General features: G+C 36.7%; 1 protein-coding gene across 4 annotated transcripts in view; it reads left to right on the top strand.

The window, feature by feature from the left end:
* Cacna2d1 (calcium voltage-gated channel auxiliary subunit alpha2delta 1) overlaps positions 1-15,140 on the top strand; it is a 423,872-nt gene that overhangs the window by 219,880 nt on the left and 188,852 nt on the right. For all 4 annotated transcript variants that reach the window (XR_003480718.2, XM_027393485.2, XM_027393486.2 and 1 more), the window contains one exon: positions 3,362-3,421. Coding sequence is in view for 3 of the 4 variants with exons in the window: in XM_027393485.2 (XP_027249286.1) it covers positions 3,362-3,421 (60 nt within the window). In the remaining variant the exon portion in view is untranslated. The remainder of the gene's footprint in view (positions 1-3,361; positions 3,422-15,140) is intronic.

Here is a 15,140-nt window from a genome sequence, read left to right as displayed (position 1 = left end):
GGGGCCAGTCAGCTGTCTTAAAACTGAGTCTGTAAAAATTGTTTTTAAGGTTTTATATTTTATTATTATTATTATTATTATTATTATTATTATTATTATTATTATTTTAAAGGTGCAATCTAATGGACACAGGGATATATGGATTTTTAAATACATCTATCATGTTTTATATACATGATTTTCACATATACATTTAAAATAAAGCCATTTAATTGACCCTCTCTTCTTTGTTATAATATAAGCAGAATTAAGCTTCACATTTCTTTATAGGTATTAGAATTGGAATCATTAGAGCCAAATAACATACTCAGGTAGTGGAGGCTCAGTAACCCATCTTCAGCATGCCAATTAAAGATGATGATGATTGATGGGAAAGGACATAGAGAAGATCAATTTATTCAATGTGGCCTCATGGGGAAGAAAGCAGATAAGGGGGTTCAGTGACCACACCTTCATTTTTCAGGTTCTGACATGCACATTTGGTTTAAGCCAAAAAAGAACTGGGGCAAAGGGCAAGGACATCTTTGGAGCTAAGAAGTCCTAGGCAAATAGATGTCTAGCTCTCCATTGCCTGCCTCCCTTCTGCTTCTGCCAGGTCATCCTGAGGAAGGAAACTATCCTTGTTTGAAGAGAGCAAGCTGACTCTTAAGAAAATGCCACTGCTGCTCTAGTAAGTGGCCTAGACTTCCTGTCATGGATCGTTGCCTCCATTTGGATCAAGTCTGTTCTGCATGTTCATTCTTTGGACATCGTTTGAACCCATGTCACAAAGATGTTCACCAGTCAATCAGTTCTGTTTTTTCTCGGAATGCAATGGCAACTCAGGAGAGTTTAATAATGCAAAGCACAGCTAAAGAGGACTAGATGGAGTTTAGCAAGGCTGAGGACCAGTGGTGGGGATCCTCCTTCAGTGGTTCATATGGGCCAGATGCTTTTTAGTGTTCAGTTTGGCCTTCATGTTCGTGTCCCCACCGTCCCAGTCATTGAGATCACTATCAAAAGAATGCACACAAGACACTCAGGGTACAGTGTAGAAGGCAGGTATATCGTAAACTATAGTGGAACACTTTTAAGAGGTGAGGGGTAGTAATGGCCAGAGTGGTCATCATGCCAGCCTACATTTTAGGCAGCTTTATACTGTTTCCGGGTTTCTTTTGTTTTGGGTTGGATTTTTTTTTTTTTTTTTTTTGACACAGGATCTCCCTATATAGCCCTTCCTGGCCTCTTTCACAGCAAGCCTCAGAGTTCTGTTTTATACTATTTCCTGTCCAAGTGATTATCAAGCCCATTGGATAGATTGTAGTGGGAAGGCATAGGGTATGTCCTGTCCTGTCTCTTTTCTAGAAAGCCCTTGACTGGAAAGTAATGATAAGATAACAGCTCTGTCCATCCTGCAAATCATAAAATTACTAAAAAAATTAGGTGACTTGAAAAGTCATTTCTCTTTTTTTTGTAACTGAATCGGGTGGTTCTTGCACATAAATGTTACAGATTACCACATGGCATCAAAATATTAAAGGGTTGGAGGAGCCTGGGAACTTCCAGCTAGTTTAGAATGTCATGTCTCCCCTCAAGGCCAGAGAAAAGACTCGGTTCCCTGTCCTCTGACCACTTTTGGAATTCTGTAGTTGTAGTTCCTGTTTTCACAAGCTGCTTATGAAGGAGGGTTTCCTTCCAGTGACTTTCAAGACTGTTAATATATAAGAAGCTACACTATATATCACCTGTGCATCCATTCCATAGTTATGTTTTGTGTCTTTGGAAATAAGTTGTTGTTATAGGACATACCCATTTAACCAGCTGTATAGATGGAGACTGGCTAACAATAAAATAGTCACACTTTATTACATAGGAGTTTTATTAGTCTTAGTGCAATTTCCCTATGGCATTCTGTGGTGGATTATTGGCTTTTAAAATGTCACTTGACTGGAATGGAAGTTAATTAGAGGCTTGCAATGTCTAGAAGGCATGTCAATTTCTATAAGTAATGACCTTCGGGTCTTTTGTCACTAGCAAGAACAGTCAGTGAGTGTGCTAGTTATAACCTAGACTATGTTAAAAGTCAGCATTTGGTATTTTTATGAAACTTGATTAAAGTTTCATTTATTTCTTTATGAATAAAGTTATAAGAGTAGTATATTTTTATGAGTTCCTAATTTTATATTTCAAACAGAAAAATAAAATTTAACAACTTTTGAACTTGAAATTTCAAAATCTGTGTCTGTTTTAGATATTTATGTTGCTGTGGCTAGGTTTCTAAAAATATTCATACCCTCACAACAAATGTCCTTTACATTATAAAAATCTGTATCTAATCTGTGTGTGTGTGTGTGTGTGTGTGTGTGTGTGTGTGTGTGTCTGTGTGTGGGCATTCACATTCCAAAGGACCAAGGAGCTGAGTCTCTCCTATATTTATTATATTATAATGTTACACATCCATTGGTAATACCTAAGTAATAGCTTAGACACATGGACAGATTATATATAGTATTAAACTTAAAGGACAGAAACTAACATGTTATTGTCAAGAGTGGCCAAAGGTATTATTTATATATTGGTTCATGTAGACTTGACTCATAGGAAGAGCAAACCACAGGGGATATTTCTTAACTGTCACATAAACTACAAAACTACTGGGTGGCTTATATTCTCCTAAAATATAGCCTGTTATTTGTCTCTTAATAAGTGAATTTAATACTTTTGTATTTGTTGCATTTGCTGTTAACTTTGTGCTATTTCTGCCCCTATATTTCAATTTAAAAGTACCCAAGGGAAATAAAACAGCCTTACATTTTCCCTTACTTTATCATCCAGCAGGGGGATGAAATAAAGCCATTTACATATGTGTGCATTCTCAGTTTACAGTCTTTCAAATAAGCTTTCAAACATCAAAAGCATACACCCAGCAAATACGAAGTTCCAAACACATTCTTATAAATGCACCTATTTGGTTGCCATATATAATCGTTAATATTTCATCACCATTCTCTTTCTACTGACTGAAGTATTCGCTGGTGTTAAGAACAGGAATAAGCCAATCAGATCAGTATCGTGTCTGTGTGTCATTAAACCTGTTACAAATCTGAAATATAAAACATTGAAGGAAAACACCCACTCCTGATGAAAACAAGGGAGGTAGTTCTTCAAGAACAGTAGATTACTTACTGCTGTGGGGTCAACTTTGGTAGGTTAGATTGCTAACTCTTTTAGAACTTATGAATCATAAATAAGTGTTGTCTATTGCTTTTCATGCCCTGTAATTAACTGTAATTTCAAATGTCATTGATAGTGCATTATATTTCAATTCCCTGTTCCTGTCTTCATAGTCATATGTGTCTAAGACTTACTGTTTCTTTTTCAGCGCCTGGCTATGGAAGCTGAGAAAGTCCAAGCAGCCCACCAGTGGAGGGAAGATTTTGCAGTAAGGACCTTTTTTTATAATTACTTCATTTAAGTTGATCAGTATTTTTGTTTGCATAATTTTGGTCACATTACAATATATTTAGTGATGGAATTTTACAGTGTTATAGGAATTTGATCCAAAGAGCCAAAGTCTGTTCTTTTTTGTGTGTCCAGGACCAAGTAAATTAGTTAGAATAATCATACTCTCTGAATGATCTTCATAGTTATTTTGAAAACCAAGTTATATTTAACTGATTTTTATTAGAAAATACATGTATTTTGTAACTGTCTTGCTGGGTTAAGTGACTGAAGTAAGCATGGGAGTATTAAACTTATCCAGTTTGATTTATTTGAGTTTTGCTGGAAACAGCCCCACTTCTCCTCTGAACTACTTTTGGACATGCCAGTTGCCATTAGCTTTCACGTTTTCTTTTTTCTTTGATAAGCCTGTTTTGTGTTCTAAGGGATGCTGGGTTAATGATGCAACATTGAGGAAACCCTCCTGGTAATTCTGAACTTTTCATTACCCGTCTATTCTGATAGCCAATGGAAATGGCCAATCTCAGATTGTCAGATGAAGTTCTTCTGTAGCATAGTTGATGCCTATATTTATAATGGAGCTATTTTCAGTCTCTGATCACCGACAGACTCCAGACAACTGGGCATATAATCTTCCCCCAGTTGATGCTATTTCAGAAAGGACTGGGTACCAGTTTATGATATTTTCTGAGATGTCATTTTAAAATGTGTCAGATTTGAAGTTCAGAAATTTGTCCATCAGTAGGTCTAGAAAGTAGCCTGACTGCTTTGTGTTTGTTATTTTGCTTGTTTATGTATAAGGAAACTAGTATAAATAATATAATTATTTTTTAAATAAACTTACTTCTTGACACATCTAATTCTTCTTTATTTACTAATTTTGGTAGCAAACAATCTATTAAGTAATGACTATTTGACTGTCATCTTATTTGATTTCTCAGTGAATTGATCATATTGACTGAGTTGTTGTATCTTGTTAGATATTTAATTAACCTACAGTTGTTTGTCATGGTTAGGTTAATAAAGGTCAGTTTGTCACCCTTAATATATGAAAAGAAATTGTGAACAATTAAATCATAAGCACCTATAACACTGACAAACATGAGCTTTTAGAATGAGAGGGTTAGAATGTCAATAGTACCTTTAAGATAAAAGAAATGGATTTTCGGAGGGATCCAACAAACCGAGAGACTTCCAAGTCCCCTGTATCAGTCCTGCCTCCATCCACAACAAGAGGAGAGACATCAGAGTATTGGATCTGTTTGTATCTACCAGAAGGGAACCTTGGTCCGGTACCCACCAGGAGAGGAAGAGATTCCTTCTACACCCACCAGAAGACGGGATGGGAAGAATACAATATAAAAACACATTCAACAATAGAAAAACCAATATGACACCACCAGAGAATAGGGACCCTACACCAGCAAGACCTGAACATCACAATACAGATGAAGCAGAAGAAAATGACCTTAAAAACATCTTCATGAAAATGATGGGGGACTTCAAAGAGGATATGAGAAAATCCCTTAAAGTAACGGAAGAAAAAAAACAACAACAAAAAATACAATAAATCAACACATCTCTCATGGAAACAGTTCAAGACCTTTAAACTGAAATAGAAACAATAAAAAACGCACAATCTGAGGGAATGCTAGAAATAGAAGAGCTGGGTAAATAGTAAGGAACTACAGATGCAAGCATAACTAACAGAATACAAGAGATGGAAGAAAGAATCTCAGGAGCTGAAGACACACTAGGAGAAATAGACTCATCAACCAAAGTAAATCTTAAGTTCAGTAAATCCCTAACACAAAATATCCAGGAAATATGTGATACCGTGAAAAGACCAAACCTAAGAATAGTAGGTATAAAATAAGGTGAAGAAACCCAACTCAAAGGTGCAGAAAACATATTCAACAAAATCATAGAAGAAAACTTTCCCAACCTAAAGAAAGGCATGTCAATGAAAGTACAAGAAGCCTACAGAAGACCAAATAGAGTGGACCACAAAAGAAAGTCCCCTTGTCACATAATAATTAAAACACCAAACCTACAGAATAAAGAAAGAATATTAAGAGCAGCAAAGGAAAAAGGCCAAGTAATGTATAAAGGCAAACATATCAGAATTACACCGGACTTCTCCATGGAGACTCTGAAAGCCAGAAGGTCCTGGATAGATATTCTACCAACTCTTGGGCTTTTTTTTTTTTTTTTAAGATTTTATTTATTTATTTTGCATAGTCTTCTGCCTGCATGCCAGCAGAGGGCACCCGATCTCATTTAAGGTGATTTAAGGTGGTTGTGAGCCACAAGTGGTTGCTGGGAATTGAACTCAGGACCTCTGGAAGAACAGTCATTTCTTCCAGATGCTGAGCCATCTATCCAGCCCCTGATATTCTAGCAACTCTAAGAGACCACAGGTGCCAGCACAGACTACTATACCCAGGACAGTTTTCAATCAATAAAGATGGAGAAAACAAGATATTCCATGACAAAACTATATTCAAACAATACATATGCAGGAATCCAGCCCTACAGAAAGTTCTGGAAGGAAAACTGCAACCCAAGGAAGTTAACTACAACCAGAAAAATATAGGCAATAAATAATCCCACTTTACCAACAGCCAAAAGAAAAATGCAGTGGAAGTCTACACACACTTCCACCACCACCAAATCCAAAACAAACAAGAATGAACAATCAATGGTCATTAATATTCCTCAGTGTTAGTGGTCTTAACTTGCCTATAAAAAGACACAGGCTAGCAGAATGGAAAAGAAGACAGAATCCATCCTTCTCCTGCATACAAGAAACATACCTCAACTTCAACAACAGACAGTACCTAAGAGTTAAGGGTTAGGAAAAGATTTTCTAATCAAATGGACCCAAGATTGTTTCAGGGGTAGCAATCCTAATATCCAAAAAATTAGAATTTAATCTAAAATCAATCAAAAGAGATGAAGGTGGTCACTTATGCTCATCACAGGAGAAATTCATCAGGATGAAGTCTCAATTTTGAACATCTAAGCCCCAAATACAAAGGCATCCACATTCATAAAAGAAACATTACTAAAATGCAAATCACGCATATAACTGCACACAATTATAGTGGGGAGACTTCAACACCCCACTATCACCACTAGACAGGAACGCCAGACAGAAACCTAACAAAGAAGCAAAGGAGCTAATAGAAGTTATGGTCCAATTGGGCTTAACAGACATCTATAGAACATTCCATCCAAGTACAAAAGAATATACCTTTTTCTCAGAGCCACATGGAACCTTCTCTAAAAATAACCACATACTTGGCAACATAGCAAACCTCAACAGGTACAAAAAAATTAAAATAACTCCCTGTATCTTCTCAGACCACCATGCCTTAAAATTAGAATTCAAAAACAACACAAATTGCAGAAACCCTACAAACTCTTGGAACTTGAGTAATGCCCAATTGTGCCATTCCTGGGTCAAGGAAGAAATTAAAAAAAGAAATTAAAGATTTCCTAGAATTCAATGAGAATGTGGACATAACATACCCAAAATTATGGGACACTTTGAATGCAGTGCTAAAAGGAAAGTTCATAGCACTAAGTGCCCACATGAAGAAACTGGAGAAATATCACACTAGAGAATTAACAGCACAACTGAAAGCTCTAGAACACAAAGAAGCCAACACACTCGGAAGAGTATATGTCAGGAAATAATTAAATTGAAGGCTTATATCAATAAAGAGGAAACTAGGAGAATAAAGAATCAATATAATGAAGAGTTGGTTCTTCGAGAAAATCCACAGGATAGGCAAAGTTTTATCCAAACTTACCAAACAGCAGAGAATGAACATGCAAATTAATAAAATCAGGAATGAAAAGGGGGGCATAACAACAGACACAGAGGAAATCCAGAGAATCATCAAGTCATATTTTGAAAACCTGTCTTCGTCAAAATTTGAAACTCTAAAGGAAATGCACAATTTTCTGGATAGATTTCACTTACCAAAATTAAATCAAGAACAGATAAGCAACTTACTTAGCCCAATTCTCCTCAAAGTATTCCACACAATAGAAGCAGAAGGGGCATTGCCAAGCTCTTTTTATGAGGCTTCAATAACCCTGGCACCCGAGCCACACAAAGACACAACTAAGAAAGAGAACTATAGACCAATATCCCTCATGAACATTGATGCAAAAATACTCAATAAAATACTGGCAAATCAAATCCAAGAACACATCTGAGAAATCATTCACCATGATCAAGTAGGCTTCAGCCCAGGGATGCAAGGATGGTTCAACATAAGAAAATCCATCAATGTAATCCACCATATTGGTTATTGAAGTTTCTATTGTGTGGAATACTTTGAGAATTGGAATTAGCTGTTCCTCGAATTTCTGGTAGAATTCTGCACTGAAGCCATCTGTCCCTGAGCTTTTTTTTGGTTCGGAGACTTTTGATGACTGCTTCTATTTCACTAGGGGTTATAGGTCTATTTAAGTTGCTTATCTGTTCTTGATTTAATTTTGGTAAGTGAAACCCACAGAAACAGCTGACCTGTACAATGGGGAGCTCTTGGTCCCGGGACTGATAGCTGGGAAACCAGCATGGGACTGATACAGACCCCATGAACGTGGGTGTCAGTGAGGAGACCTCGGAAATCCATGGGGCCTCTTGTGGTTGATCAGTACTTATCCATAACATAGGTTCCCACATTGGGAACCCATTCCACATAGAGGGATACTCCCTGAGTCAAGACACATGGGGGTGGGCCTAGGCCCTATCCCAAATGATATGACAGACTCTGAAGACCCCCTATGGAAGACCTCGTCCTCCCTGGGGAGCAGAAAGGATATGTGATAGGTAGGGTATTAGTTGTAGGTGTGTCAGGGGAGGACAGAAGGGAGAGGAAACTGGGATTGGCATGTAAAAAAAATCTTATTTCTAATTTAAATAAAAAATGAAAGAAAAAAACAAAAAGATAAGAGAAATTTTCTTAACCCTGTGTTTCTTGAATATAACTTAAGAGACAAGCTACCCAAACTTATCTTTGGTGATTTATTTGGATGACAAGTCTTCTTCCTGCCCTTCCCCCCACATTTAAAGGTGGCTTGTGACATATCATGAACATAAACTAGGTTTGATCAATGTGGTACTATTATAGTGCAATTGCTATTGATTGAGTTTGGATCTTCATTAATTTACACAACTCCAAAGATTATCAGCATCTCACAATCTCCCTCTTGTAATATAGAAATTATACACTTTCTCCCTGAAAAAAAATCATTGTTTCATTACATCATTTGGTATTTTAGGTCATTGTTAAAAATAACAAATTGACATAGGCTTAAGTGTATTCCTTCTTTACTATTGTTATTGCATTCAACAATAGTTATGTCTTTCTAGGCTAGATTATTACCCCACATACTTTGTAAGTTGTTGAATATGTGGCTCATTTTTGGTAAGCTGTCATTTTCTCAATACCTTCTTTCCTCCTTAGAAAATTGCTAGGTGACCATGAAATACAGCATAGCATTGAGTGTGTGAGCTTTTGCACATTTAGGGCACCTACAATATTATCAACTGGAAGACACTCCAGCATTTTCCTTAAATTCTAGAATTAAATGATGAGGCACTGATAATTTTATGCCATGCTCCCATTTGTGACATGTCAATTTTCTTATACATGGAACTGTTACTCCTATTATGTACTGGTAATGCCTGTGTCTGTGAAGGAGCGCTGTTAGAAAATTTCATTCATGGTAACAAATGTGTTCACAGTGATGGAAAAGCCATTACTAAGGTTTATGTGGATGGAAAATGAGTCATCTACCTTAGTATGAAATGTTCCTATCAGATAGTATTCTATGTGCAGCAGAATTCTTGAACAAATTGTTGTTAAGTTCCCATTAAGCTCCAGTGCACCCAAGACCTGTTTAACACCATATTATCCTTAAAAGAAGGACAAGCAAGACAGAGTCCTGTCCACTGATTTCCCCACACAGCCTTTGCGCCTGCTCTTCTCAAGGCACTCATCTTGACAGCATTTGCATGCTTGAGGCTTAGTGTCTCCATGTCTTCCATGTCATTGCATGTCCTCTCTCCTCTTTGGGAGTCCATGGTGTGATGGAACATTGAAATCATGATGATTTTTATACCTGGAGAAGAGAACCTGAACTTGCATTGCTAATTTTTTTTATTCAAATGACCAAAAAGTATTCAAGTAGAACACTGTTCTCCCATTTTTTTTGACAAAGTAGACAGTGTTTTAATTCATAGCTATATCAAGCTAAATTAATCCTCTAGATCCAGAATAAGATTCAAATTGATGATTGGTGATTAAACATAACCAACATTAGACTTCTGTTTTGATAAAGCACCTGCGACACAGTTGCCTATTTTGACAATATTTTAAGCAAATATTTTGAAATGTTTAACTTGAAGTTAAATGATGCATTCCAAAAGGTCCTCCTTTATACTTTCTAATCCTTTTATCAATCAAGGTATTTAGCTATTTCTAACAGTGCAATAGTTCTTTAATAATTAAACACTAAGGTAATTTCGAAAGCAGGAAGAGTCTCCTAAAAGCTACATTAACATTTCAAAATGAAATATAATATTCTCCTTCTTCCCTCAAGTATAAGTTGACAAGTTTCATTAATGTTACTTAGGCAAAAGTTGATTAGCATTCCCCATTGTGTAAAACAGAAAAAAAAATCACATAAACAGAAAGAACAAAAGGCGAAACACTAAATGCTGGCAGCAAGAAGAGGCTCATGTAATTCACTCTCCCTCAACTCCATTTCATTCCCCCAGGAATATACAATCAAGGGAACAACTGGCCAGAGAGCTCTGCTGGTTGGCATGTGGTGCTAATGACATGGGAGGGAACAAAGGGCTTACAGTCCAAATAGATTGAAATTTATGTGGTCATGCATTTACAAGCTCAAACCAATATTTGTAAATAAGCACCATCTATCAGCTGTTGTCCAGGTCTCCATGAATGCATGGACATTAAAGGAGGCAGGTCATGTCACTTCAGTTGGCCAAATGTTCTGATTAAGGGCAGGTGGGTGGAGGGAGAATGAACCTTGGTAAACTAATTGTTCCACATGATATAGTTTCTATTATTTCCACCAAACAGATCTTTTCCAATTGCATCCAAAATCTCATTTGATTGCATTGCCATGGCTGGTTAACTAAAGCAATTTTGTTTTCAACTAAGCCTGCAATATTAATTGTACTTACACATGTATAAACATAAGGGGAGCCTAATTTGTATTTTAATAACTAGGATCTTTATGTATGGCTTATTAGTGCCAGATTGTTACTGTGTAGGCTGAGTGGAGATGTCTACAAATTGGCCAGTAAATAAAACATTTGTAGAACCCCGTTAGCTTCTGCTGCATGGGGCAAAATATATTAGAAGAAGAAAATTTTTCTGTTGAAGTTTAATGTTACTAAGTCAATCAGGCTTATTTACTACTTCTATACAACTTTAATCTGTAATGGTCAAAATTGTTTTGCCATGTCACATATTGAAGTTTTCTTTTAACATTACCACATTCAAAATTGTGTGTTTATGTGAATAAAATCCCTAGGCACAGGCAATCTGTATTGTTTTATCTGGCCCTATTCATGTCATGGAATTACATCATCTTTGTTAATCATAGCATACATGATTTGTGTAGTGGGAAAACATACTGTGCTTATTTTGATTTTAATGCATAAAGCCAAACAGTAGTCTTCTGTGACGATTTGGTGTACATGCTGGGTATATGAAAGGACTCTTTTTTTATGAGTGAAAATTGGAGGGTATCTTGCTGTCTTCATAAGTGATAAATGAATTTGTTGGCTCATCAGAATTATTTAAGTATGTGACTCAATTTTGTCTGTCTTAGTTTTTCCCTCTGGTTAGTTCACTTGCATATTTTAATTTTTGTGGCATTACTGATATATACAAAAACCTTTTAAATTACTGTTATCTTGATGCTCCTGAAGAATCTTCCCTCGTCATAAAAATAGATTAAAAAGAGCCCCAGTGCAAAATTAATTTTCCCTAATATTGGGAAAGAAGCTATTCAGTTAAAAAGAATTGAACTAACTTTTGATGCTTTTTTCTGAGCACATGTGCTCACGATGAAAGTACAACACACTAGAGGAGTTTATTACAGCTGTGGATTTTTAAATTGATGCTTAATCTGGGTAATAGCTCACATCTTGATTCTTATATTGAAAAGGGAAAGCAGTATATTTAACTACTTATTAACTGGCCAAAAATATTGCTTTCACTTATATATTCCTGGGTATCCACCCTGACCTCATGTTTTATTATTCCAATTAAAGCCACTTAGAACATTCCATGTTTAATAGGCTATGGCCCTCAGTAAGACATGACCACAACATGTCCCAAGATAATAGGAATTTAGATGTTACAGAGGCTGTGTAAGATATTTTCCTTCCCTTGCTGTCTACTCCATAAGCAGGGGAGAAGTTCCTCAGGGAAGAATGAGACCGGAAGGCTGGTCTGTATTCACAACCATCCTGCTGCCTCTGTGTTCACAGATTGATATTAAGGAAATGTAGTCAGTTACTAAGCTTTCTGAGATCACTGCCAGTGTTAAAAAATTCCAGGCACAAGCAGTACCCCAAATCATTCCTTAAGGAGTCAGTTACTTCCACCAGCTAGCTAGTGCCAAGTTACAGCTGTCAAAAAAGAATCATTAAGACAGATGTTTCTTTAAGTTCCACAAGGTAAACTACATTTTCTTAGTTTATGTAGACTACTTATTTGTGTTAAGTTGTAGAGAAAAAGATGAGGAGGATGTCTTAACATTATAAATGGCTACAAATTACATATAATTCATAGAAGAATTACTTCAGAAACCTGTTTATTTCACTTCCTTGTTGAAAAGACTTCAGCGAGGGATTGGCGATAAGAGTCAGTGCATACACTATTTGCCATGCAAACATGAAGACCAGCATGCTGGTTTACACTCTCAGGAAATGGAGGCAGGTGCGACAGCTGTTCATTGAAGCCGTCAGAAGGCTGAAGCAAAAGCTTCCAGGTCAAGATGTGAGCTAGACCTAACCCTACACACAATGTCTGAGTTCAGCTGAGACCCCTTGCCTAGTGAATAAGGAGAAAGAGAATAATCCAGTAAGACTCTGGATTGCAGCTTTGGCACCAAAGGCATGCTCACATGAGTACCAGCACACACACACACACACACACACACACACACACACACACACACACACACACACACACACACACACCTGCAAAGTTGCAAACATACATGCACACATACACAAACTCATGAAGAAAAAGTCATCAATAAATATTGATGAAGGTATACTTCATGCTTTGTGATCTGGCCTACATAATATTTTCCAAATTTACCATTGTAATGTCAGTCTAACAGCTACATGAAATTAACATCTCCGAGTAAATCACTCATGTTCTCCTGAAAGTATATTACTTGTTTCACTCGCTCATCTCTGCAATTTCATTATGACTTTTATTGACCAATATTAGATTTTCTGTTTTATATGATTTCCTAATGCCTGCATATGTTTCAATATATATTCTTTCTCCATGGTTTTTTGCATCACTCTAGTGCAAACTTCCTAGGATGAGAAAGTTGCCTAATGCAATACAAAGATAGTTTATTGCAATGCATGACAGATAATTGCCTGCTTATATTTTTATTAAAAATAATAGCCTGCACTATCAGGACATCTGTTTTTACTTGTGAACCTTACTGTCAATATTACTGAAGAGATAATGAAAAATTTGTTTGAACTGTGCTTTTCTATGCTGAAATCTATTTACTCACAGCTGTAGCATAGTTATAAAGCACTGGGCTTAGCGTTATGCAAATCTACTTAAATTTTTGGATCTGACACTAACTTGCTCTGCAGTCTTGGCAAAATCATATTCTCTTGAAATATCTGTTTCTTCAAGATCTCAGCTCTGCTGTACTCATCAATATAACTGTGTCCTTGAGATACTCAGTCATTGCCCCTTTGCTTTTCACCATCATTCACCTCCCATAGAGAATATTTCTCCTCATTCCAAGTTAGTCTACAATGAACTCAAGCAGGTTGGTGTGGTCTCCTGCTGGGAATTCACCCTCTTGTTGAGCCTGCTGGCTTCCACTACATATCCTGTAACTTGACTAGTTGAAATTTCTTAAAGCTGGAGACAGTGTCAATAGTATGTCGACATGGATTGAGTGACACTATTCCCAGACCTAACTAGTTTCATTGAGTGAGCTGGGAAGCCTGTACTTATGTCTGTGTAATAAGAAATCTGAGGAAAATGACTTCTTTGTTGTTAATGTAAGGCTTCTTTCCAGGAGAGAAAGCATGCTTTTGCAAGTGCCCTTTATTTCTCACTTTATCTTCATCCTTTCCATGCCTTTTGGACTCTTGGGGATTTACTTCTTTTCCTTAGGAAACAATCATGTGAATTTTCATAAGGGAATGCATCAAAAGAGATTACTGATTGTTTGTCAGTTATTAGCCTGTATTATCATATTTAAGGTAACCATTGAAGGCCTTCCAGCTTTATTTATCTGTAGCTTCCAAATTTTATTACCAACTAAATAAGTTAGGCACATGTACCTAAGACTTTGGGAGACTTGAAGGTGATAACTGTAATATAGGAGCCCCATAACCTTCACAATCCAAAATGGCAGGTTGCATACACTTTCATTTACCTGACCTCTTTAAGGACAAGTTGTGGAACAATAACTCTATTCCCATAGATAACTTTGTATTGAGAATAAATAACATTAGATGCTGGGATGGATTCAATTTAGCAGAATTACAGATATGTTAATGGCTTAGCTAATACTGCTGTGAGAACAGAGGCTGTTCCAGGAGTTAAACACATGGCCTGAAACCTTTTCTCCCTAAAGGGTTTATGCTACCAGGAAACTTGGAGCTTTTAAGTAAAGGAGCCAAGTATGGCATTGTGGGGTTCAGGCTCCTGGTGCAGACTCTGGGAAGTGGTTCAATTGGGACTCTTGGACATCGAGTGCTACCTGAGAGAGTGGCTGCTGATGACTGAGGAATTAGTAAATTGTTTTAGGTGGAAGCAAACTGTCCAGAACACTGAAAAGCTACTTAACGTAATCCAATTGAGATTTAGCAAAGGAAGATATTTTAGCGATTTCATGCTTAAGTTAAGAAGTTGAGAAACAACTGTTAGTGGTCACATAGAGTACTCATCTACAATATCCTTAATTTATGCAATGAGACATTAATACTAGAGTGGATGGCTTAAGATAATAACGCTATAGAAATCTACATGAGCGAATGACTATCCACAGCAAAGTGGACCATTTTAAAGTTCATTCTTGTCATTTTCCAACCATCTGATATAGACTGATGAATGGATATATTCCTGTCACCCAAGTAAGTCCATTGTTCGTTCTTGCTTATTATTTATTTATTTATTTATTTATTTTGTTTTTAGTTTCTTTTGTTTTGTTTTGAGATAAGATCTCTTTGCATCACCCTGGCTGTCCTGGAACTCACTATGTAGAACAGTGTGGCCTTATACTTACGGAGATCCATCTGCCTCTGTCTCCAGCATGGGATTGAAGACATGCAACACCATTTCTAGCTTTCCCTTGTTTGCATCATAAACCATTCCTGCTCTTTGAGAATACTTGCGCATTTAGATATATTCAATGTCATTCCT

This window comes from Cricetulus griseus, assembly GCF_003668045.3.
Source record: "Cricetulus griseus strain 17A/GY chromosome 1 unlocalized genomic scaffold, alternate assembly CriGri-PICRH-1.0 chr1_0, whole genome shotgun sequence".
Taxonomy (NCBI): Eukaryota; Metazoa; Chordata; class Mammalia; order Rodentia; family Cricetidae; genus Cricetulus; species Cricetulus griseus.
This window is presented reverse-complemented; position numbering and strand designations above follow the sequence as displayed.